Source organism: Pezoporus occidentalis, unplaced genomic scaffold, assembly GCF_034315485.1.
Source record: "Pezoporus occidentalis ecotype Australia unplaced genomic scaffold, CSIRO_AGI_Poc_V1 ctg309, whole genome shotgun sequence".
In the NCBI taxonomy this organism is placed as follows: Eukaryota; Metazoa; Chordata; class Aves; order Psittaciformes; family Psittacidae; genus Pezoporus; species Pezoporus occidentalis.
This window is the reverse complement of record NW_026915041.1, coordinates 629,235-653,525: the sequence shown is the minus strand read 5'-3', so window position 1 is coordinate 653,525 and position 24,291 is coordinate 629,235. Positions and strand designations below refer to the sequence as shown.

Below are 24,291 nucleotides of genomic sequence, written 5' to 3'. Positions count from 1 at the left end.
AAATAACACTTAGGAATAAAGTGGTTTGAACTCTACAAGAGTAACACACATCTACAGTTCACTGTCTGCTCCTGTTTTTCCTCTCCCAAACTGAACATCTTTCTGCTGAGTATCTCTGACTTGTTTATTCTTTAATGTCATGGGCTTTTGCTGTAAGAACAAGATGTCTTTGACCTGTAACCTGGTAGTCATTACTCATAGGATTAGCATTAGGTTTAGGTTAGGGTTAGGAGTTAAAGTTAGGGTTAGTGTTGGGGTTTAGGGTTAGAGGTTAGGGTTGGGGGGGAAGTCTCTTTCTGTTACCTTCTTTGATGCTTTCAAATCATAATCTCAGTTACTTTTTATGAAGCACAGCAGCTGAAACAGTTAAGATAACCAGAAAAGTTGTAGCTCTGCAGTCACATTTGAAATTCTACAAATGCCTATGATTTTTGTTTGTTCGGTTGGATTCAGTTTCTGTTGTATATGTATAGTCTTGCAGAAGGCCGGTTCTGCTAAGCGAGTGAAAGGACAATTAATAGCTCCCTAAGGGCAGCATTCTTCTCAGTAGAGCTAGATCTGCTTCTGTACACTTCCCCATGTTTCTCCCGTTAGTTAGCTTGTCTCATTTCTAGGGCCAATAGAGCACTGCAAATTAGATTTCAAGTTTGTTTACCATTTCATCTTCCACCTCATACTCTTTGTTGCAAATTAATACTAATTATGTTGATAGCCTTTATGAACGACTTCACAGTCTGAGAAAAGAATAATTAGTAAGAGTTGGATTTAAATCTAGTTTTCATATCAGGCTAGCAGTCCCAAATTCACATGGTCCCATCCTGTACATCCTTAGTTAAACATGATTATGCGCTTGCCTGCCTCAATCATGACCAAAGAGTTAAGTATGAAAGTCAAATAGATGTGTCACACATCTATGGTATGATTTGCGTCGAAATTACCAATAGGGCAATCAATAGGCATCAGATAATATCTGTTTCTTTAAAGGATTTTCCAACATGTTCAATAATTAGGCCTAAAACAAAGGAAAGAAAACCATTAACTGCATCTGGTATTTTTAACATACTATGGTGGAGGTGTCTTAAGCATTTTCTTTTTGGGAGAAAAAATGGGCAATACTTCTGTCTTCTAATCTGTCACTGCAAAGGTCGATGTGTGCAAATGAGGATGATATGCCTTTACCATTATTACAGGAGTTAAGCACTATGTACAGCTGTATTACATTTCTGATGGAATTATGGTATCCTGTTGAGTTTACCTTGGAGAGACTTGTGGCAGAAGTTCATCCCTTAGTTTATCGTGTATGTACTCACTCCAGAGTAAGGCATACAGCACCAGAGACACAGAAATTTGTCCTCTATGTTTTTAACCTTTCTCAATCAATTTACGGAATAAAGGAACATTTCTAGATTAACCACAAAAATTCATCCTGAAGGATTTTCCTAGCCTTCTGACTGGATTGATGAAAAGAATAAAATTTAAAAATGAGAACACTTTCTTTTTTAAGTATTGACAGCCTCATGCTGAACTTTCATACATAAAAATTGAAGTGGAAAATATTCAGGTTACAAGTGCTTTCCTTGTTTCATTTGCTATACAGCAATATATAGTTATATTTTTGTACTTCATGTTTCATAATATTAAATGTACTGACTGTCCCTAGTACATTACAAATAAACTCATAACTTTCAGATGACTCTCAGAAGGACACAAAGTATGGTTTTGAAATGATCTTTATGAATATTCAGTAAACTCTGTCCAGTTTCAAGCAGTGTGACGTAACAGAAACTAAACTCAATATGGCTTTTCCTTTTCATAAAGTAAACTAAAATATATTCAAGGAATAAGTATACTTTAGCTTGATTTAAGTTAAGCATATGGCTCCAGCAGTGTTCGTAATAGACGGTGTGAGCCTAGTCCAAAATCTGAAGCAGTCAATGGAAATTTTTTGCACTGACCACATGCTTATGCTCTGATCCAGAGTTTGTTCAGAAAAAAAACTCAGGTTTTATGGCCATGAGCTTTTACTTCCTTCCTTTTTATGGAAGGCAATACATCAGCTTCTGCTGTAGAAAACCAAGATATTAAAAAATAGTAATTTGCATTTGATAAACGAAATTAGTTCCATGAAAGAAGAATACCTTCAGAGTACTCAATTTGACAGAAAGTAGTCTCTGAGATTCGGCATCATCTTTGCTGTATAATTTCCCCTCCTTATTTTTTATCCCCGCTTTTTCGACATACAAGAAAAAAGAAAGGCTAACATTTACCTAGTTCTGCCATTTTATGTCAGAAAAAAGATGGGCTTAATTTTAAGTTCATTATGAGTAATTCTATTTCCAATTTCTAAAACTTCTATTTCTGAAGGGTTTTTTTTCAGTGAACTACATGTAGCTTGAAACTGATACTGAGAGCTCTTATCTTTGCTGCTGTTCCTCTTAGTAGAGTGCTGTATCACAAATTTAAAGGTTTTCCAATTCCTAGTTTCCTAATACTTGTAGAATTGATTCAACAGATTCTCTTTAAGTTTCTTACACAATTATTGAATGCAGGTTAAAAAAAAAAATAAAAAACTAAAAGAAAAGGTCAGATAACTCTTTCAAGGAGTTTCAGCAACTTTGCTATCTTTAGATTATGTTTATAGATGAATGGCTTCTCTTGGAAAGATGGAAAATCTTTCCATCTACCATGACTGCAGACAACTGTACTGATTTAGCAGAGCGTCAGCTCTTCACAGCACCAGGAAAACAAGAGAAGACCTTTACCAGTGGAGGTCAAATGAAAGTTTGGTACCCTTTGAAAAAATGGCAGTTCGTCCATAAACCTTCTCTGCTGGCAGGTTAGTCATTGCCCAGGCATTGAGAAGTAGATGCCTGACAGCAGCTAGGAGCCTAAATAGTTTTATGCCTACAAACTTATATTTAGCTGCAGTTTATATTAAAGAATATAAGTATAAAATTTCTTAAAACATGCCATCTCACCTTTTTATGTGTGTGTGTTGATTTCTCTTTCCTCTGTCCTCTTGTTTTCTTTTAGATTATTTTTCCATCCATCTTAGCTAACAGAATAACACAAGCTGCTTATGTAAAGATACTGAACATTTCTCTGTTAGATTTATTAGTTTTCCATAAATAGTCCACAAATGTGCTTAATAGAAAAATCATTAACATTTTGATCGCGAAGAAGCAATTCAGACAGATTACTCGCATCCATTACTTTTGGTTGGGTTCTGAACTGCTGCTGATGTGAGTCTGTATGATATCCAGTGGCCATAGTGTGTTGCACTTTCCTAGTGCTTTTTTATGGCGACAACATTTGTGCTGCTGTTCATAAATATTTGGGGGATGTCAACAGGCATGTCAAAAAAAAAAGACAAGGAATGGCATACACTTTTCAAGCTTCCTTTCTGATCCTTAACTCATCAAGGCAGCCAAAATTTATTCCCTTGTCTTTATTAGGAGTCAGCCCCGCCATTCCTTCTATATTCCTTCTTTTGAATAAGTGAGAAGGGATAAAGGAAGAGAGACGGAATAAAAAGACCTGTCTATTATCATCACCTGTCTATTATTTTTATCTGTGTTAAGAGATGAAAAGCTGCCAGTACCTACCATGTAACTAAGAGTAAAAAGGCACATAGTAACAGAATGGCCTGATACTGTGGGAGAGCTCTAATGGCTGGTTAGATCTATCAGTGTCTCAACAGTCTTGGCAAGTTTCTGATTTAATGGCCTGAGCCTGTTTCCAGCTGTTATTAGTCTAAAAGTTTTAAGGTTTGACAAAACTAAACTCAGCCTGGATTGCCACTGAAGTGCAGACTAGGAATTTCTTGATGATTATGGTAAAAGCATTTTCTTCCCTACAAAAAGAGGTTTTTTAGTTCTTTCCTTGAATTGTTCAAGAAAGCCAAAACAAAGATGGCAGTTACCAGAGGCTGTCCATGGAGTGAGATTAACTGAAATCAAACTCCTAAGTGTGAATTAATGTGAATATGATCAAGTTTCATGTTATACTGGATTTTGTCTTAGTCATCTAAGATGAACGTGTCTTAGGTGTCAAGATGTCAATGTGTGGTAACTGTGTGCAGCTAGAAGGATGATTTACCAATTAAATAAAATGTCATCAAATATGAACATATTTCTGAAGGAAAGTGGGACTGAAAATCACGGTACTGATAGAGAAGAAAAGGACTGCTGTTTGATAAAGAATCTGGAATAGTGCTTTGACAACCCAAGCCACTGCAGTATTGTCAGCTGAGGAATATTTATGTCTTCCTGAGATGAATGGTAAAACTCCCACTAAATTTGCCTTGGGATGGAATCAAGCCATGCTATTTTTGCACAAATGTAATAGTTCAGCTATTTTTGGTTTTAATTGGAGTAGTGGCAGGACTTACATATGCTTGTTAGAGAGCAGTGAATAAGGGTGTTTCACAGGATGACTATTGCCTAGTGAGTAGTAAGTTCCACTCCCTGCCTGCTAGCACATTTCTTCAAAGGAGAGAAGTCATAGATCACACTTATGCCTGCGTGACTTCAGGCAAGGAGTTTTCTACCCTGGGGGAAGAAACAGCTTTTCTAAATAATCCTACATTCTGCTGCAGTGTGAGGCTGGATATAATCCAGAAATTCAGCCTGTTTATAGCTGCCATTTTAATGCAGTGAAATACTAGATTTTATTGACATATGGCTGTTTCTAGTGTTTGTTTTACAGTGTTTCTAGTGCATGTTTTAATTGACTAAGAGTAGTGGCTTTAAATATTTAAATAAATGTTTTTGTAGTGATTTGAAATAAAAAAACCAAGTAGCTATAAAAAATAAAAACCTTTTTCAAACTGATGTTTAATAACAAAATGCTTATATTCTGAAATCTGTTTGGTAGTGACTGTATTTTGTTTTGTGTCGAACTTGCTGCAGAAATTGTTTCTCTTTCTTTACTTATTGAGCTTTTGTGTTTCTGAGCTGCTCATAGTATGTTATTTTCCAGTCAGAGTTCAGTGCTCTCAGATACAGAATGAATGGTAGTTTAGGAGAACAGCAGTTGAATTGTGAAGTGTGTCACATTCGAGCTGTCTTTCACTGTCTGGCTGAATGAGATGTTGTGGATGCAGGGTAGCCTCATTCAGGCTTGAATCCCAGGTGGTGGTGGTGCCTAATGACATAGTAAAGCACTTGAAAGTGTGTGCTGGCACAACTGTAATCTTACAAAAATCAGAAGGGTGTAGGCATGCACCAGAATTACCAGTAACAGAGATTCAAAAATCATGAATGAGGTTGCAAAAAACCCAAGGCAAAACCAATCCACCTCCCTATAAATCTGGCATAGAAATGATGGGATTATCATGACAGTGACACCCCTCCTCCCATCCCTCTTTTAGGTTGTCTCTATTTTACTTACAGATTTTTAACTTAAGAAATCACTCCTTCAACACGGATTTAGGGACTGGCTAAAATAATACCATTAGGGATCCAACAGCATAGCTAGCTAATCTAAGGCTTCACAGCAGCTGCAGGGGTTATTGCCACCTTGAGCTAGCACAGATAGTCTCTGTTGCAGAGCTACTCTGTGTGGGGAGCAAAATTCCACCTACTTTAGGCATAATAATAAGGCCTAATAAGGCATTCTTCCCCGCACAGAATGAGTCTTGGTAACAGTTTTAAGCCTAAAATATGTCCTTATGGCTTCCCTGTTGATTAAGTATATAAATTATGTGAAGACTAGATTATTTATCTGAAGTTCTTTTCTTTGAAGGAGAAAATTAATATATTCCACTGGAATATTAAAACTAAGACAACAAATGGCACATCAGGAAATTAGACCTAATAGTTGTCAATACAAAAAGAAGGTTTTGCTGTACAAAGATCTGTACAAAGATTTTGCTGGTAAAGATCTTTTGATGAAAAATACAAAGCCATACTTTTCTATTTATCTCGGGCACGTAGAAGGAGAGGGAAGATCTTAGGTTGTCTAAGTAAGCATTTACAGGATAGTTCTTGATCAGATTTCGTGTTACAGACTTGTGTTTGGGCCAAGGCGATGGAGATATGCTCCACTGTCTGCTTGCTCACACATCCTTTTTTGACTTTCATATTTGCCTCAGACTGCAGCAACTATAGTAGACTGGTGTCTTACACTGCTGCAGAGGATTAGCAGGACTTGTACCCCTGATGAAGAGATTTTATTAAATTATTGAGGCTTCTGCTATTTTAATAACAGCAACATTTTAATAATAATAATATACTAAATTATGAACCATCTGAGTAGCTCTACTACTGGTGCTGTGGTACCTCCTGTTTCTTTATTGCTGATGTAATTGTATTTGATTTTTATTTATTTCCTTATAGCTGCTCTCAAAAAGGTAATAAGAAGAATGGTTGTATGACCAGTTAATACGATTTCTTTCTGACAGCGCAAAAGTTTAATAAAAGTTTTCACAATAACAAAACCATTTTCTTTTCAGGTACCACGATCAACAGGATGTTACTAGCAACTTTCTTGGAGCAATGTGGTTGATTTCAATAACTTTTTTGTCTATTGGATATGGTGACATGGTACCTAATACCTACTGTGGGAAAGGAGTCTGTTTACTCACTGGAATAATGGTGAGTGTTTCTGAATTTATTCACTAGATACAAGATTAAGTTTGCTGCAATTAATTGCAAAATTTATGTTCATCATAAAGAAATATTTATTTGCTGGCTTGTAGACTATATATCCTTGCACCATTGCCATGGTCTTTCATTCCTGGTAATGGAATGGAGAGTTTTCTTTACGTAAAATATGGCTGCAAAGTGGACCTTTTCACTCCCTCAGTGGATCCCAAGGGAAGTGAGAAAGAAAAACGGGAAATGCCTTCTTTCACTTACAGGCAAGTACAGCCACATTTCTGTGGCAGTTGCAGCACTAAAGACCACACTTCATTTCCAGTCCACTAAACCAAAACTGCCAGGGGATTTTCAGCTGAGACACTGGCATGGAGTGTTGTTTTCTTTCACACCAGTAGCACCCTCCAGGCATATATATGACCTCCAGGCAGCTGCAGAAATTCATCGCTGCCTTGTAAAGTTATTTTGGAACCTTAGCAAAGAAGGAACCAAGTGGAAATGCCAGAGGCATTTACTTAGAGTACCAGGTTTCTCTGCTGACCAAATGCTGTTTTCAGTGCAGCTTATCAGCCAGTGCTAACTATTCTTTACCTTAGATAACCCTTCAGTTGAAAAGTTGCAAGCACCTCATTTTGTTTATCACTAAAACTTGGCCTTTACCTGGAAGTTAGATATAAATACTAGACTTTATAGGAGCCTGAAGCTGCAGTTTTGCAATCACTGTGTATTGCACCAGTGTGAACCCTCAGTCCTGGCACTTGTGAACAGTACAAAAGTCATGGCCTTGATTTAAACTCCGTAGACTCACCCTCATTGCATGCTTTAGGCAACACCTGCTTTTTCCCTCTAGCTGTCATGGCTTTATCTGTTTGGGTTTACCGTAATGTAAAATTCTATGTGGTAGTTTTTAAGTTAGTCAACTTTGGTCTGGTGGTTCTGATGATAGCAGCAAAAAGTTCAGGCAGGGCTGCATCAGCGAAGAGGACAAGGGACTGTGATAAGACTGCTGAAGGCATCTCAGCTGGTATAGTATGTAGTAAGTACATTGATACGTTATGTCAGCAAAGCGCATCAGGATCTGAAGGAGGAAAAAAAAAAAGACAAAGTCAGGTCTGCTGTTACGATGTGTACTGTGTAATTGGTTAATCCAGACCTACCTTAATTATTTATTGTTATTTATGTTCAGGACTCTTAACACCTGATTCTGTTGATACCAGTACTGTATAAAGATAGTACCAACATGTAGTCCAAGTTCCTGAACAGTTTACCATCCCCATATAGCAAAGAGAGTGGGGAACAAGGGGGCATTATGCAGGATCAGAACAAATGATCTTGGCATACCAGACTCTTAAGTACCTTCACTGGTTTTGCTAGGCTTTGCTATCCTAAAAAGAGGGGGAAGAATTTGAAAGAAAACTATGCATTAGCTTTGCACATGTTTCCAGGAAGTTTTTCCTAAGTCAAGAGACGATGCAAAAGATTGTGTCTCAAGCGGCTTACTAGAGTCATGAGAAGGAGGAGCCAGGAGTTACAAAATACTGCAACTGAGGGCAAATGTTCTGTATGTGATGCCATAGAGAAAGGAATAATAGAACCAACTATGGCTGTAGCAGACACATTATAGATTAGAAGTTTAAATGTTGCAATAAAATTCTAGCTGTGGTGCAAACTCCACTGTAGACAATAGTAGCCAGGGAGGCATTATGAATATATGCAGTACAAATAATACAAAACTATTTTAGGTCACCTCTTTTGGCTGAGATGGCATAGTTGTAGTCCTATTACTCATTCTTAAATGGACTGTTCAGTGAGGTGGAAGTTGGTGGCTTTCACATATATATATCTAGCTGAAATTGCGATGGGCTTATGAGGGAATGTTATGAATATTCTTTCATTCTCTTTTCCCTCAACTTTTGACACACTGCAAGTCCTTAGTGCCCTTAAAATCAGTGTGCTTACCAAGTCAAAATACACTACAATCTCTAATGCAAGAGGTGGACAGGAGGCTGACTGAAGAGAGCAAATTCCAAGTAGAAATAATTGCTGCCTTGTTACTTGAAAATATATACTGGCCTTTTAATTTTTTTTTAATTATGTATAATTCCCCTGAAAGTTAAGCAAGAGCTTGAAGCAGTGGTTTACTATACTCATAACAGGAAAAATAGAATTATGTTGGAAATTATAAAATATAGTAATCAAATATGACTTTTTTGAATTCTATTTTCAAAATAGCCCTCCTTGCAGTTGAAATTAATGCCATAGTGCTTTTGCTTAGCCTAAGTGATTTTAATAAAAAAGTAGATGCTGCATTATAGTCTTGATATAAGAAAAAAAAAAAACCTGAGCACATGAGCATGAATTAAATTAATTCATGCTACTGATTTTCATCTGAATCAGGATATTCCAAAACATGGAAAGTTTGATGCTTGTGGTTCTGCCATTTAAAGTAACTGTATTGCCTCTACTTCATTTCTGCAGTTTGGAATAATTCTCACTCTATTAGTATCTTTAAGGATGCTGAGATCTTTACAGAGCCCTAAAATAGCACAGACCTTTGTAATAAAAAATATTATATAGCATTATGTACTTTAAGTGGAATTTCAATCTTATTTCTGTAAGCTGTTAGTTGTTTAAATAATGGGTGTAGATTGTTTTCCTTCAAGGTACTGTGAAACATAAACATGCAAACAGTATAACACTTCATTCTTTTGCAGAAATGCTAAAATGAGCTCATTTTCATGTATTGAGATCCTTCATACCCCACAAAGCCAAGAGGGGTAACCTGAATGTTGGAATACCTTGCTGGTGCAGTAAGCTGTTCTAGAGCCAAGGAATACATATATGCACTGCTGTGCATATACACCACAGATGTGGTTGTCATAGCTTGCTGGTGACAGTATTCTGCTGCTGCAGGCAGAGTCTTTAATATGAAATAAAAAGCTACTGGTTTTAACAGTGTTTGGCCCTTGTAACAGCTGGGTCACTCTGAAAAGCATTCATCGCAAAGGCTGGAATAATTTCAATTCAGACCAAATTGCTTTGGTCTGTCACCATTCCTCTGGCTTTTTGGGGGGCTGTGGGAAGTGGCATCTAATATTTCTCTGCCCTGGTAACTTGGCATAAACAGCCGTATTGTGCCACTTTGCCAGGGGTGTTGCTATGAATACTTTCATTCTGTTTTAGCATTCATGCTATCAGCAGGTAGAACTCAAATTAGGTCATTAATTTGATCCTGGTTATCCTGACATACTGGACCAAAAGATGTCTGCTTTTCTCTTCATGTATGGGGTAACTCATTTATTTATTTGCCCACAAAGGTCTTCAACACTTCCCTTCTGCCATTTTTCACAGAAAGGAGACTGAAGGAGAGCTGTGTATTTTCTGGGAAGTAGGGCATATGGTAGAGCATCTTCTGACTTCTCAGAGGGCTTGGTGGATTTCTGAAGTGCTCAGCCTTAAATTGCATTGTCCATCATCCACCTTTTTAACTCTTAATGATCTTACTGGGAAGCCAAGGAACTTACAGACCCATTTTGAGTCACCTCATGGGGGGAGCAAAACTTCAAGTAAATGTCCACCAACAGAAAGAACAGAAACTAGAAAGCTTGGTACTTAACACTGAAGGGGAAAAGGAAGTGCAGCAAAATTACAAAGGACTCATTCAAAGAAATGTGGAGAGCTCCTTGGGGATATGCTTTGCTAGGTGAGAATTAATTGCAGAGAATTAGGTGTTTGTGAGGGAGCAGGTGGATTTGTTGGAACAATATACCAGGGAATGAAGAATTAATTGCTTGGAGTCTTTTACAAAATTCATTGTGTGCCTCAGTAAGTAAGCAAAGAAAGCAGGTTTTTTGTTGGTTTTTTTTTTTTTTTTTCTCTTGAGAACACTATGTGAATAAGGGTTTCCAATGAGTTAATTTATTTTGCAATCTCTATGTGTTTATTACTGGAATTTTATTGTGAAGCTGGATTCAGGTATTTCTTCTGGATTTTCTGGAGAGAGTAAGGCACTCATAGAGGTGGAGAATGGAGAAATAGAGAAAGAATGGAAGAAAGCTCTGCGAATGAAAATGCGGTAAACTTCAGTGTACAACAAGAGATTGCTTTATACTGGACAGTAGCTGACGCAGGCGCAGTAATAACTAGATTGGGGTGAAACTGCAAGTTAAACACAGCCTGGCATATTTCATGTTCTTTTTGTACTTTTTAAAAAAAGAACTTGTAAAGAGTTGTTCAAAACAAAACAAAAATAAAACTAAGGCAGCAGAATTTATTCATAGTGTAAAGTAAATGACACCTTTAGATGTCTGTAATGTTGCTTCTCATTACCTAGTTCATTTGGCATCCTTTGCTTTCCTCCCTGAAAAAAAAACACCACATTTAAATTTGTGATGGTGATAAAGGTGCTGTCATTTCAAAGGGAGAGGTACGTACTGGCTTTAGCTCTTCTTGCATACATATACACAACACAAATTAGAAAATTAATTGACACTTTTCCCATCCAAGTTTTGAAGAAATGGTCTTGTGTATGTGTGCTATTTTAAATTGTAATAAGATAAGCAGCAATACTGTAAGAAAAGATAATTGAAGGACTCGGAGAACAACAAGGAAGTATACTAAGTAAGTAAATACTAAATTTATGATTATTTTTACACCCTCAGAAAATCATAAAAAGCTTTTTTTTGTATGCTCAATACTAATCTAATCTTATTTCTTCTTGGCAATTGCTGTAACCTTTAGACAATTGTTAAAACCAGGGCATTTATTTACTAACTGTTCTGGGGTTTAAAAGTGTTTTTGTCAAAACAAAAGTATTGTTTATGGACTACAAATGGGATGTGTTCAGATTTTCAACTCATGCAGGAAGAAAAAATAAACTTTTAAATGATACTGCTCACGAATATTTTGATGCCTTGACAGACCAGCCAGTAGTTACAGACTTTTCCTATTACTCTGAACTGAAATAGCTTTAGCATGTTCACTATATTTACCAGGGATAAACCACCTGGTGCCTGCCATACTTCTACAGCAAAGAAAAAACTGAAACAAAAAAGTGTGCAAAATGTAATAGTAACATCTTGGGGATTTGTTTTATTATTTTCAGGGTGCTGGGTGTACTGCACTGGTGGTAGCTGTGGTGGCAAGGAAGTTAGAACTTACCAAAGCAGAAAAACATGTGCATAATTTCATGATGGACACCCAGCTAACTAAAAGAGTAAGTCACAATTTATATTCACAACTGAAAAGGAAATGTGTGTTAATTTATTTCTGCTTTTGTTTTAAATAGTCTCCTGCTCCATTATACTGAAATTTTTCAAGGGTGTGATTTTGCAAGGAGAAGGAATTGAATGCCTAAAGATTTTCTCTAAATTGAGAGAAACTGTCAGATATTGAAAATTTGAATATGCTGTATAGAATATATTCTCTTGCATCTGCAATATAATAGGTATAATCAACAGCTAAATGCTGTAAAACTAAAGACATGTTAAGCTAAAAAAACTTCATGCCACATATGAGAAGAATAGGCATTTTTTTTTCTAGCTAAAATAGGTGAAACGACTGATACAGGAATTACAAGCTATGAACGGTGTTCTTAAGAAAAAGACATATTCATAGATTGTGAGCGAGACAGTCTTTCCAACTGCCTTTTGCACTCAACAAAGGGTTCACTTAGCAGCACATAATTATTGAAGTACCTTGAGCAACATTTGTGGATAATATTATTAGAAGGGAATATTTTTAAAAATCCTCTAGAAATCATTAAATTAATAAAAAATATTGTAATTTTTTTCTTTTGAAATGTAACTTAAAGTATTTGAATATAAATGAAGTATCATTTGAAATACAGTAACATTTGGGAAAATGAGAGAATGTGGCAAACAGTCAATAGAAGTCCTTTATTGAAATAAAACAGGTCACTGTTGAGGATACAAAAAAATTAGTGGGATCTACACAGTCCTCTCAATTTATTTGATCTTCATTGTTGAGAAGAGCCAATATGGAAAGGAAGGTCCTTGCAACAGAACTCAGCAGAACTTATCCCTGCTGATGGGTGGAGAGATGGATGCCTGAGCAGGAAACTGTGTCTCTGGTCCATGTGGGAAGGAGGTTGGCTGCCTAGCACAGCGCCGTGCATCAGTGCAGTGCTGTGCTGCTGCAGGTCCTCTGCTGCAGAGAGCTGTGTCATGTCTCCACAAGCTGTTTCCAGGTTATGCTGGCAGGCTGTTCTGGTTTTGCTGGTTCCCTCATTTCTGTGCCCATCAGCACTGACAGCCTGTATCTCCCCTAAGCAGTCATGTCAAGGAAAGTCTAAGGATGAGTGGGATGACAGTTCTTATATAGGTACAAAAGTCTTTGACTTTAGTTCTCTGTCTGAGCATGTTGGTTTGCACTCCTGTTACAGTTAGTTAAGTTGATACTAAACCACAAACTTGTTCATTCCTAATAAGGGCACTTTTCTAGGGTAATCTGACAGCTGAGTTCAAACTGTCTTTCAGGGAAGAAAAGGGTTTTGTAAAGATTGACCAGATTTTGAGTCTGGTGTTCATTTGTGCCTTTTAAGGTTTATTGTATTTATATTGTATTTATATGTTCTTCATAATACAAATTCTTCATATACAATATGAATACATAATACAAATTCTTCAAATACAATTCTTCATATAAATATTGGTCTGATATTGTATCCAAGTGGTGCTTGGGTAGCTTCAAACTCCTGAAACTCAGAGAACATGAATAACAAACCTAGGAAACAAATCTGAGATGCACGTCAGGTCACAAGCTGACTGTGCTTTGACCAAAGGCAGGACAAAGTTTCTCCAACACTTCTCCAGGGACAAGGTGGGAATCTCTTGCTCGGGAGAGCTTCTGCATGGCATTCTTGTGATGGCTTTCATTCAACATTGACTTAGCTCTGATGTTGCAGTGACTGGCATGATATAAAGTTGAAGGGAGAGAAAATACAGATGAATAATAAGGACAGTTTTTCTTTGCAAGTAGCTAGCTATTCTGACTTTAACCAACATTGCATTGAAGTTCTGTGATGTTCTTAAGCATTCTTGAAAGTTTTGGAGGGCCTGAAGAACTGTAGGTTCTTACATTTAACATTCTATGGAAAGCTTCATTAAAAAAATAATCAAAGGACTTATGAAACAGAACACTGGCCATATTAATTCACAAGATCTTTTAAATCTCCTGGGAAAATAGTAAAAAAGAAACAAGAATAAAAATATAAACAAAAAAAAAAAGGAAAAAAGTGTATTCAAATCACTCTGGATATTTTAAGAGACTGTTAAATTGCTAAGAGATTGAAGAGGTACTAACCATAAATAAGAAAGTGAGAAATTTTATGATACTATTAAACACATTTTAATTTATTTACCATATAGATAAAGCATTAGTATTTCCTTACTGTAATTTATATTGTCAAAACCACCAAACAGTGCTCCCTCTTTAAAGAGAGAAATTATTCTTCAATGCAAAGAGACCTGGTCCCAAGTTTATAAGTAACATGGAAATTGCTCAGCAGTCCCCTTGGTCCAATTATTCTTTCTGCCCTCGGTGTTTCATTTCTTGTGTATCCATTTCCCACGGTTAGGCAGGGTCTTAAGTGCTTTAGAAGGAGTTTATTCCAGAACAGAGAAAACATGACATAATGCTACTTTTGACAGCCTGGTGTTTTTCTTTATCAAACAGGTGAAAAATGCAGCGGCCAATGTACTCAGGGAAACATGGTTAATTTATAAAAACACAAAGTTGGTTAAAAAGATAGACCATGCAAAAGTAAGGAAACATCAACGCAAATTCTTGCAAGCTATTCATCAGTAAGTACTATTTTGCTCTGGCTTTTCTCTCCAGGTTTCTCTTAGTTTCTCTTTCCCTCATAGTCACTCTCAGTCTCCATGTCCCATCCTGCTCCCTCCCGCCCTCCTTTTTCTCTCCACTTTATACTTGAAATTGCTCTTGAGGTTGTTTTTTCGCTTGGGTAAACAATTATAAGTTTTTACTATGTTACCTGTTTACAAAAAAATTAAAAAGTATGCTGGTTGTATATGTCCACAGTAAATAGAACTTGTTTATGTTGTTTTAGAAGTTTCCTATGCTTCTTGAATTATCTAAGACTTTGTCTTTTGTTGCTGAGATGATCCTTTGCTGTTGCACATTTGCTTACAGGTAGTAAGATACAAGCTACAACAGACAGAAGAAAATGAAGAAAGTTTCATTAGTAGTAGATGTTTTAATAATTAATAATCAGAATGATGTGATAGAAGAGAGCCTAGAAGTAGGTATGTTGTTTTTAATGAAAAGAATATGCATCAAGTGTTGTTGGACATACCCCGCAGTTGTCTCTCTCCATCATATATTCTCAGTGCCTAAAATCAAATGTTGGTATGTCAGCTATGACCCCTGACATGGGGAAAATGGGAGTACGTGCCAACAGTCATTACGTTAGCACCTTTGAGCACCTCTGACAAGATTCAGATGAGTTCTTCCCCTCCACTGAAATCTTCTAGGGTTGAAAACCCGAGAATTGTAACCAGTAGCATGATTAAGCTGAATTATAGTATTGAGAGATTATAAGTATTCATCTAAAATTCATAATACATATCTGTCATGAAGCACATCAAAACCAGCAGAATTGTACAATGATTCAGTTACTTTTCCTTGGACTACATAGGGGAGAAAAAAAGAGACTTTTGTCCCCAGGAACCATAGATACTTTTTGAAGAATGGTCAAGACCCATGACACAATAGAGTCTGCTCTATTCAGTGGCCCCATCCAGCCTGAGGCAGCCATTTGTACAGCCCATGCAATTAGTTCCCATGAAACACAGGGGGGATGTAGATAAATCAAGTAAGTTTAATTTCAAACTGACGTTTTGATAACTTTTCAGTGTGGGTCTGTGTCTGAGCCATCCTGTGAGGAGATACAAGGAAAGGATCCATCATGAAAAGAACACCTTTATGTCATCTTGCAGGAAAAACAGGAAGGAAAGGCCAGGTTATCATATTTCCTGTTAATAAATTTAGGCTAACAGTATCTCCATTTCATAGCAATGTTTTAAAATAATAGGTTGCTAAGCTTAAGGTGTGAAGTATCCTATAAACCTTGGTTAGTATATTATATTTAGCAAACTTACAGGATTAAATTTTACTGTGCTATTGCAGAAATACTTGGAAGGAATAAAAAGATGACAAAAGTCAAGGCATTTTTGTGTGGATATAAAAAAGTATATTTTCCCAGTTTGGTCATCCTTCTTAGCTTAAAGGGTTGGGAGGCAGAGAAGAGTAGCAGGGGGTCTGGAATAGAGCATGCCCTGTGCATCCTTTGCTGGACTTAAATCCTTGATTGCAAAGGTTATTTCTTCATATTTTAACTTTGCTATTTATTTTGTGTGTCTGTGTGTGTGTCTGTATGTATGCATGTTCAGAGAAGAGTATGCATATTCAGAGAAGAATCTAAAAAGCACAGCAGGCTCTATCTGCAACATTATATATCATTCAAGCCCAGAAGAGCTTCACAGGATGTAAAGTGTTGTTCTACATCTTCCTTAAAAATTCATTAATCAGATGGGGTGAAGAAGGTGACAGCAGTAGTTTTTTTTTTAGCTGTGCCAGCCAAACTTTGAACAGCTATTTTAATAATGAATTTCCCTTTATCCTTTAGTTCTGTGCATCCCATTTCTAAAAAATTTTTATTTAAACAAAAACCAAACAAAAAATAAATAACAAAATGAAACCCAACAAACAAAAAAAACACCAACCAACCAACCAAAAACAAAACCAGGATAATTTTCTAAAAATGCTGAAGAAAATGCCATGGATTAAAACATTGCTCTAGCACTTTTGCACTTTTCTCAAGTGGCTCATGATGTGTATGTCTCTTTTCCATCTTTCTGGATTATTTTTTTTTTTTGTTTGTCACCCTCCTTCACCTTTTCAACCATTTCTCTGGAGACAGAACTAAAAGGAATGAAGTTTCAGGGCCAGTTTTATACAAGAAACCACAGCAGATCATGGAAGCAGTATCAAACTCATGGTCACAGCTCTAAAACTGCCTTCAGCTATTCTGGATCTTTTTTTTGCTTCTCATGTACTCTAAATGAGATGATGGTGAAATCATCATTCTAAATTATAGTATCAAAAAGCACTCTGTGTACTGTATGAATAGAAAAATCTACAGATGATAGTTAATTGGGAGGTTTGAAGCTGTTGCAGGTTGCAGGTTTTTGCATCATAAATGGAAGTGAATTAGACTCCACCTCAGGCAGTTACTGACTGAAAGAAGTAGCAGCTCCTTAGGACTCCCACCTGATGAATCGAGCTCACTGTGCTCATTTGGTTGTTTTAGTATATTTTACAGTTTGTTTTCTTTTGTTTTGTCTTTTTATTTCAACAAAATGAAAATAGAGCTCGGAAGTAAGTTGTATAAGCTCTTCCTTTCTAAATTTGCAGAATTTACCACTGTCTGCATGCAAAAAATAGAGTCTTTATCTGTGAACTTCAGTGGTCTGATTGCTGCCATGGAAATGTGATCCAGAATCATGATCTTTTGCTGTGATAAGTGAAGTTTCGTATTAAGATGTTTCATATTTTCTCTTAATGTATTTAGGAACAAAATTCCGATAGTTTTCTTTAAATCCAGCTGCTGAAGCTAAAGACTTGCCAAAGAGACATTTTTTTTAGTCTGTGATAGGTATTGGGTTGGTTATCATGAGGAATTACCATGTTGGTGTCAGCTTGTACTTGTATCGCTACAATAACAATGGATTTCTTGGTATTTTAAAATTAAAGTACTAATGAGCAAACAGATGAGTCAGTGAATGCTGAGAAATGCAGATAACATATATTCTGTGAATTATTTGAGAGATGCTCACCAAAACACTAGGGTTACCATTCTACAGTCAAATCATTCATGCTTACCTTTGAGTAATTCTTCAGGTGTGAGATTGTAATGATGTAACTGCATTCCTTGGAGACTCCTCCATATTTTTTACTTTATGATAGCTCCAGCCTCTGAAAGCACCATTCCCACAATCTGCATTTATGGTGTGCTCTGAAGGATACCTCCAGGGGAAGCAGTAAAAAGCTGCTGGAATGTCAATTTTATGTGAACAATTGATTTCTACCTTAACAGTGTTATTTCCATGTGTTTAAAAAGATATTTCACTCTTCACAACTAATTTTCTGATGGTGGTTAGCTTAGATAAGAAAGGAAATGCCCTGTAACTAAAGATGTGAAAAGAAACTTCCTGATTTTGGGGTATCTTCAAAAAGGCTTTCTTTAAACTAGCTTTCAAAGTCACACCATCCCTGAGAAATAGGCAGATTATGCATTCGCAAACCACCTGCCACAAAATGCTGCCAAAATTATTTTCACTTGACAGCTAAACAAATGGTTAGCTTGCTTGGCCCTTGAGGTACTAGTAGACTAGTATTTTAACACACATCATTGTTTAAATATTTTTTTATGTTGTTTTTGAAAACTGCTATTTCCTGCTTAGAACAGCCACCAGAAAACACATTGAAAGTCCAAGTGTTTCTGTGCTGGGAAATGGGGAACAATAAACTTGTATTTAAGGAAGGAATTTCTTATCTGTGAAAATCACATCTACAAACCACTCCTCTGGAAGTTAATCTGAAAAACATGAACTTTGTTTAAGAGAACAGAAAAGAAAGGCCATATAATATGTCTTTCAAAGAATGTGCATGAATAATTATAATGCACAGAGGTAGGCAAAAAAAATATAAAAATACACCTTTGCTGCTTTTTTCATAATTTTTCAATGCTGTAGCTTAAATAATGCATTGAAAAGGAATGTGTAAGTTTAAAATGTAATCATATTTAGATTCACAAATTGTGGGAGAAAATCAAATGTATTGGCAAGTATGTTGGTTATTTAGCTGCTGGTCAGATAGAAGTTCTGTTTAAAGTAATGAGAAACTCACTTATCACTGTGTTTCCATCAGGTTCAAACACCTGCTAACCCAATCCATTTCCGACAGAACAGGGCTAATACCTGTATCTAGTCATGTAGGCATGGGAAGATGCTTGTTTGCTACAACATAAATGACAAAAAATAGTTTTCTATGTTTCTTCCTATATCTACTTGTCATGATACTGAAGCTTCGAGGAATGTTATGGCTTTCTTTCATATAGCCTGGATAAACTGTTATCTCACTTTTTGAATTCAACTTTGACTATGGCAAATGGTATTCTCAAGAACATCACATTTCCTTGCTCTTTCCTTATTTGCGGTGTTGAAGAAGCATGCTTCCCATTATAGCAGGCACATGACCAATTCTGATTTTACACAAAGTACTCAAGGCATTGTCCATGCACTTATTTGCTCCTGTAAGTTTTGTGCATGCCTTTTAGAAATACTAATATGACCACTTGCACAAAACTGACTTAAAATTCCACTTTTTAGATTAAGAAGTGTAAAAATGGAACAAAGAAAACTGAATGATCAAGCCAACACTTTGGTGGACCTGGCAAAGGTTAGTGGGCAATTTCTGTTGTTTCAACATTAATTCTTTCAAACTGGAGAGTCTGTAAGTGAAAATGTTATGCATAATACATGCAAATATTGTTAACAAATCTGCTATTTGTAGAAAATGAAAATATGTGTGTGTTTTCGTGGTAATACCAACTGAATAAAACATCTTGTTTATGGCTCTGACCAGATTTTGAATGCACCTTTTTTATATATATATATATATTTTTAGTTTTATTTTTTTACATTTGAGAAGGATTTTAGTGCTGAGAAACTGATCTTGAGAGCTCCTGAAGTGACTGCAGTGGTCATGGTGAATGCTGAACTGTGAGTGGGCTGTAGTAGTGTAGTGCTGCATAGTAAAGAGATTTCCCACCCAGTGATAGTGACTACTGTGAGAGACCATAGTACACAGGCTTTTACACAGACTGAAATTAGACATTCTGGTTTTGTATTCTGCTTGTCTTATGCAGCAGTGCCTTTAGACAAGTAAATTCAGGTCTGCATTTGTATAAGTTTTTGTAATGAGTAATAGCTGCCAAAAAAAAGAGACTATTCAGTTGCAAACTGTTTGTCTACTGTTGCTGGTATTTTTCATTAATATAGAATAGTGACTACAGAGTTAGAGGGCTGAGGTGATAGCATTCCAGGTTTCACATTAGACCTCAGTATTTAACAGTTACTTTGATCACAGTTTGAGGCTACATTAGAGGCCTTAATGGTCCTTTCCTAAGGGCTTCTTGTACACCTCTTCATGTACCTTAAACCCCTCCTCAATTTAAAATGCATCAAAACAAAGATTAAATTCTTCAGTATTCATTCCCCTTTTGCTTTAGAGAACCACCTGACAACTTCAATTACTGAAAATACATTTCACTCTAGTGCTTCTGGCAACTGATAAGGACTTTTCAGATACTATTTAAGGTAGACTGTTTTGCTTTCAGGGGTTGTGCTAGTATCTTGAAATAGGGGGCAGAGAAATGGGTTATCAACACTCATCTGATGCTGAAGTGCTTTATACTTCAGGCTGAGTCATTCAATTAATTTTCATTCCCTTAGGCTGGTTTATAAACTTCAACCAGTTTTTCTACTGAATTACATCCAGGTTTTGACTATAGTTTAAGTCTAATCTGAAGTCTCAGTCTATCAGGAAAAAATTCAGTAATTATTTTTAACGCATTTCAAGTCTCTATGAAATAACAGATTTCATCAGAACAGATCACATTTTTACTGACCACTATAGCATTTTAAATTACACCCTATATACTTGCTAAAACCAAACAGTTTTGTAAAGCGTGGATGGATTGGTGAATGTGGAAGCCGGGAAGCATGAAGTTGAAGTTTGCCTCCTTAACACTACATTTCAAAAACAATCCACCCAACTACTATTGCTACAGCCAGTTCAGGAGTACCTGTTCAGTTTAAGGAGCAATCAAATAAACATTTGTGTACGGCTTAGAAGAATGAGGATGTTGAAAATCAGAGGAAATACAGAAGAGACAAGGATGGATCACAACTTTGGAGCCTTCAGTCTTCTGGTGGCTTACACAATTGACTGTTAACAAAGAATTTGTTTGCAAACAAATACATGGTGCTTTTCTAAGCACCTGACCTTCCAAAAAACGCCTGGTCTTTTGACTGATTCATTTATATCGTAACAACTAAAGTGCTACTCAAAGCACATTGTGTTCCTGCTCAATAAATTTAGTAGGAAGTTTATCAGGAATCTACAAGGAAGATTTTTTCACAATACTGGATATTGTTATAATGTTTGTATCCTTCTTTTTTTTTTTTGTCTGTGAAGTGCAGAAATATTTACAAATCCTTTTAGAGTCGTGCTGCTTGTTAAAATTTTTATTTGCAAGGTCTCTAAACCTTTGCTTATATCCTTCTACTTTCAGACTCAAAACATCATGTATGACATGATTTCTGACTTAAATGAAAGAAGTGAAGATTTTGAGAAGAGAATTGTTACACTGGAAACTAAACTGGAAACTTTAATTGGTAACATTCAAGCTCTCCCTGGACTGATTAGCCAGACTATCAGCCAGCAACAGAGGGATTTCCTTGAGGCTCAGATACAAAATTATGATAAGCATGTTGCCTACAGTGCTGAACGATCACGATCTTTGTCAAGAAGAAGGAGATCATCCTCTACAGCACCACCAACTTCATCAGAGAGTAGCTAGAAGAGAATAAGTTAACCACAAAATAAAGATTTTTTGCCATCATATGGTCAATATTTTAGCTTTTATTGTAAAGCCCTATGGTTCTAACCAGTGTTATCTGGGTTCTGATGTCAGAATCCTGGAAACCTGAATATGCTTTAGGCCAAAATGAGTTGAAAAGTCTTCTTTTTTCCCCCCTCCTCCTCTCAGATGCACAGTGAATGCACCTATTACTGCTATATTACATTGTTCCTTCTGTAATTTCACTAACTTTTTAATCATGCACTTCAAACAAATTTTACTACTACAGTATATAATACAATAAAAAGGTTAATTTCTGCACATAGTTGCTTGGTTACTTGGACTTAACAATTAAAAAAAAAGCTCACAATCAAAAGGCCTAATTATCAGCTTTCAAGAAGCAAAATTGAAGCTTGATAAGTGTTTCTCAGTATGAAACTAACTCTCTAAACTTTGCTTGCAATGGAGGGGGAAAAAAATCAATATTAATCTGACAATGTCCTGTATACATATAGTCATTTTAAAAGGTCACTAATAGCTTCGATTTCTGAAGTAAAAATATAGTTTATCCTAAAAAATAAGTTATGAAGTATGCTATGGGTTTTTTAAATCATCATAGGGGTTTTGTTTAACATGTGTTTGTACACACACAGATAATATATATACATTTATATACTTATGTATATAAAATTATTTATGCAATGCCCATGACAAAGATCTTTTAAACTGGCTGTTTCTAAAGATAGTGGCATGCAAAAATGACAGATGAAGTCCTTTTCATTTATTCAGTCTTATAATTATGCCAGGTAAGTATGCCCAGACAAAATCATCACTTTCAAAATAGAAGGCTCCCATTCATGCTGTCTGGAAAGTGTTAGGTTGCACCTTTCTCCACTCCATTTTTTGTGTGTAGTATTTCTGGAATGAATGACTGACACAAAGAGTTACAGTATACACAGCTGTGTGATAGCAGCACAGTGTTTTGTGTACATTACATTTGGATAGTCGCCATGGTTTCTGCTATGCAGTCGAGTTTAGCAAGACGCTTCTAGCAATATTTCCATTAGCTGTTATAAAAAGAACTGCTGTAGATGATTGAATTTAAACAGTGGGATTTAAACAGTGGATTTAAACCTGTGGGATTTTATTTCCATGCACAAATAATAATTTCTCCTGTTTTTTAAAAAAAAAACTCACAAAGAATAGTGCACACATTTGTGAAAAAGTCCTGGCTGACATTTCACCTAGTTTATATTCTGGAGTAGCGAAACTAAGCAAGCTTAAATGTTCAGCATATGCAACTTGCCTTCACAATTCCTAATTATGAACAGGAAATTACTTGACTTTATGATGTATTTTATAGTACTTGCTACTTATGAAATACACTAGTCCCATCCTTCCTCCAGTTTACAGGCAAGAGTGATAAGGGCTTTTCAGATACAATTTAATATAGACTATTTTGCTTTCAAGGGTAATGCTAGCATGTTAGCTATACTAAGTAAAACAAGTAGACATGGCTGACTGCCTCCAAGGAATACTGCATCTGCATAGAAGTAACTAACATGGATGTTGAAGGAATGCTGATTTCTCCATGAGATATTGTGAGTTCTGGTCTGTAGCAACAGGCAGGGAAGACAATGATGCAGAAAGTGAGGGCTGAGCCATGCTGGAGAAGAGAGAAGAGCGGTTCTCCACAACACCCAAAATTCTCGAAACCCAACATATAATCTGAAAAACAGCAGACACTCTTGGCCTATTTAAAATAAAGGATCTGCCCTTTTTTGGAGTAAAAGTTATAACAGATGAATAGACGTCATATCCAGAGGCATTGCTTGCTTATGAAGAGTTACCCCAACACTTTTTATGTCCTTGAGAAAAATGATGACTTTGCAGTACTTTTCCCACTAGGTAAGCAGGACAATTGCATGCCCTTGGAGTGCCTTGTTTGCAGTGTGTGGTATTTTGTGACAGGAAATAATAAGCAGTATGCAGAGTGTTTGAAGTTCTGCTTTTGTTTTTATGAAGTTCATTTCCAAAGAAAAAGATGGGTATTATATAGTACTAATACTGTGCTAGCCCAGTCCTAAACTACATGAGATTTTGACTGGTCATGAGGCCACCTGCCTTACACTGTTGGCAGGATTAGAAGTAATGGTTAATAATATAGGAATTTTATAGCCACATTTCAGAATTCTTTTTCTGAAGACTTTTTGGGGAGTTTTGTTCATGCTTCCATTGTTTGTTTTTTATTTAGAATATTTTTTCCTGTCATTGAATGTGAAATGCACTTCTTGTAGCTTCAATACATGCCTTTTTGTCCTGTCAGCTTGAAGTAGCTCTTTCACTGTTTACATCTTTTCTGTATTTCTAAGACCTATTTTTTAACTGTGTTTTTAAATAACTGTAGCTCTACCTTGAAAATTCTTGCCGATCTGTCACAGTTAAGGTTGAAGATGTGAAGGAGAAATGGTCGTCTTTGACCTCTTGATTTCTTTTACACAGTAGGATGGGAGCCTGAACTCACGAAACCCTGCAGCATCTTTATGCAAGCAGGGCTGTGAGATGAGATTCAGGGGAGCACAAAGCATGTGGGTGTGATTTTCTTACTCCTGATACAAAAGTCACTTTAATCTTTCCTTGTTTGAGTTTTGTAATACCACAAATTCCATTACTGGTTTTTATTTTCAAAGCTTGAGCTCCTTCACTATGTTCAGTATATGAGCTCACCAAAAGGAAAAGGTAGCATTATGACAGATCTCTGAAACTGCTTGTGTAGTTGAATGTAGATTTTTCTTTGAAAGATTGTTTAAAAATATCAAGGAATATTTCCTAAAGCGTGTGCCATGTTTACCATATTACAGTTGAAAAGCTTCACGTGTCTCTTGCTTTAGTTTCGCTTACAGGAAAATTCAGCTTTTGGTTGCTAGTGAGCTGCTTTACACTGCGTTCCAGACATCAATTCCATTTTCCAGTTACTTTGAGTCTTGTTGCTAATCACTGCATTTT

General features: G+C 36.3%; 1 protein-coding gene across 3 annotated transcripts in view; it reads left to right on the top strand.

Annotated features, from left to right (window-relative positions):
• KCNN2 (potassium calcium-activated channel subfamily N member 2) overlaps nucleotides 1–23,622 on the top strand; it is a 62,658-nt gene extending 39,036 nt beyond the window's left edge. The window contains exons 6-10 of one of the 3 annotated variants that reach the window (XM_062627850.1): nucleotides 6,455–6,596; nucleotides 11,704–11,814; nucleotides 14,295–14,422; nucleotides 19,031–19,100; nucleotides 20,998–23,622. In XM_062627850.1, the coding sequence (XP_062483834.1) occupies nucleotides 6,455–6,596; nucleotides 11,704–11,814; nucleotides 14,295–14,422; nucleotides 19,031–19,100; nucleotides 20,998–21,285 (739 nt within the window). In that variant the 3' untranslated portion in view covers nucleotides 21,286–23,622. Of the gene's footprint in view, nucleotides 1–6,454; nucleotides 6,597–11,703; nucleotides 11,815–14,294; nucleotides 14,423–15,493; nucleotides 15,601–19,030; nucleotides 19,101–20,997 lie in introns of those variants that run through there. The other 2 variants (XM_062627851.1, XM_062627852.1) reach the window with 2 other exon arrangements.
• Nucleotides 23,623–24,291: the final 669 nt, after the last annotated feature.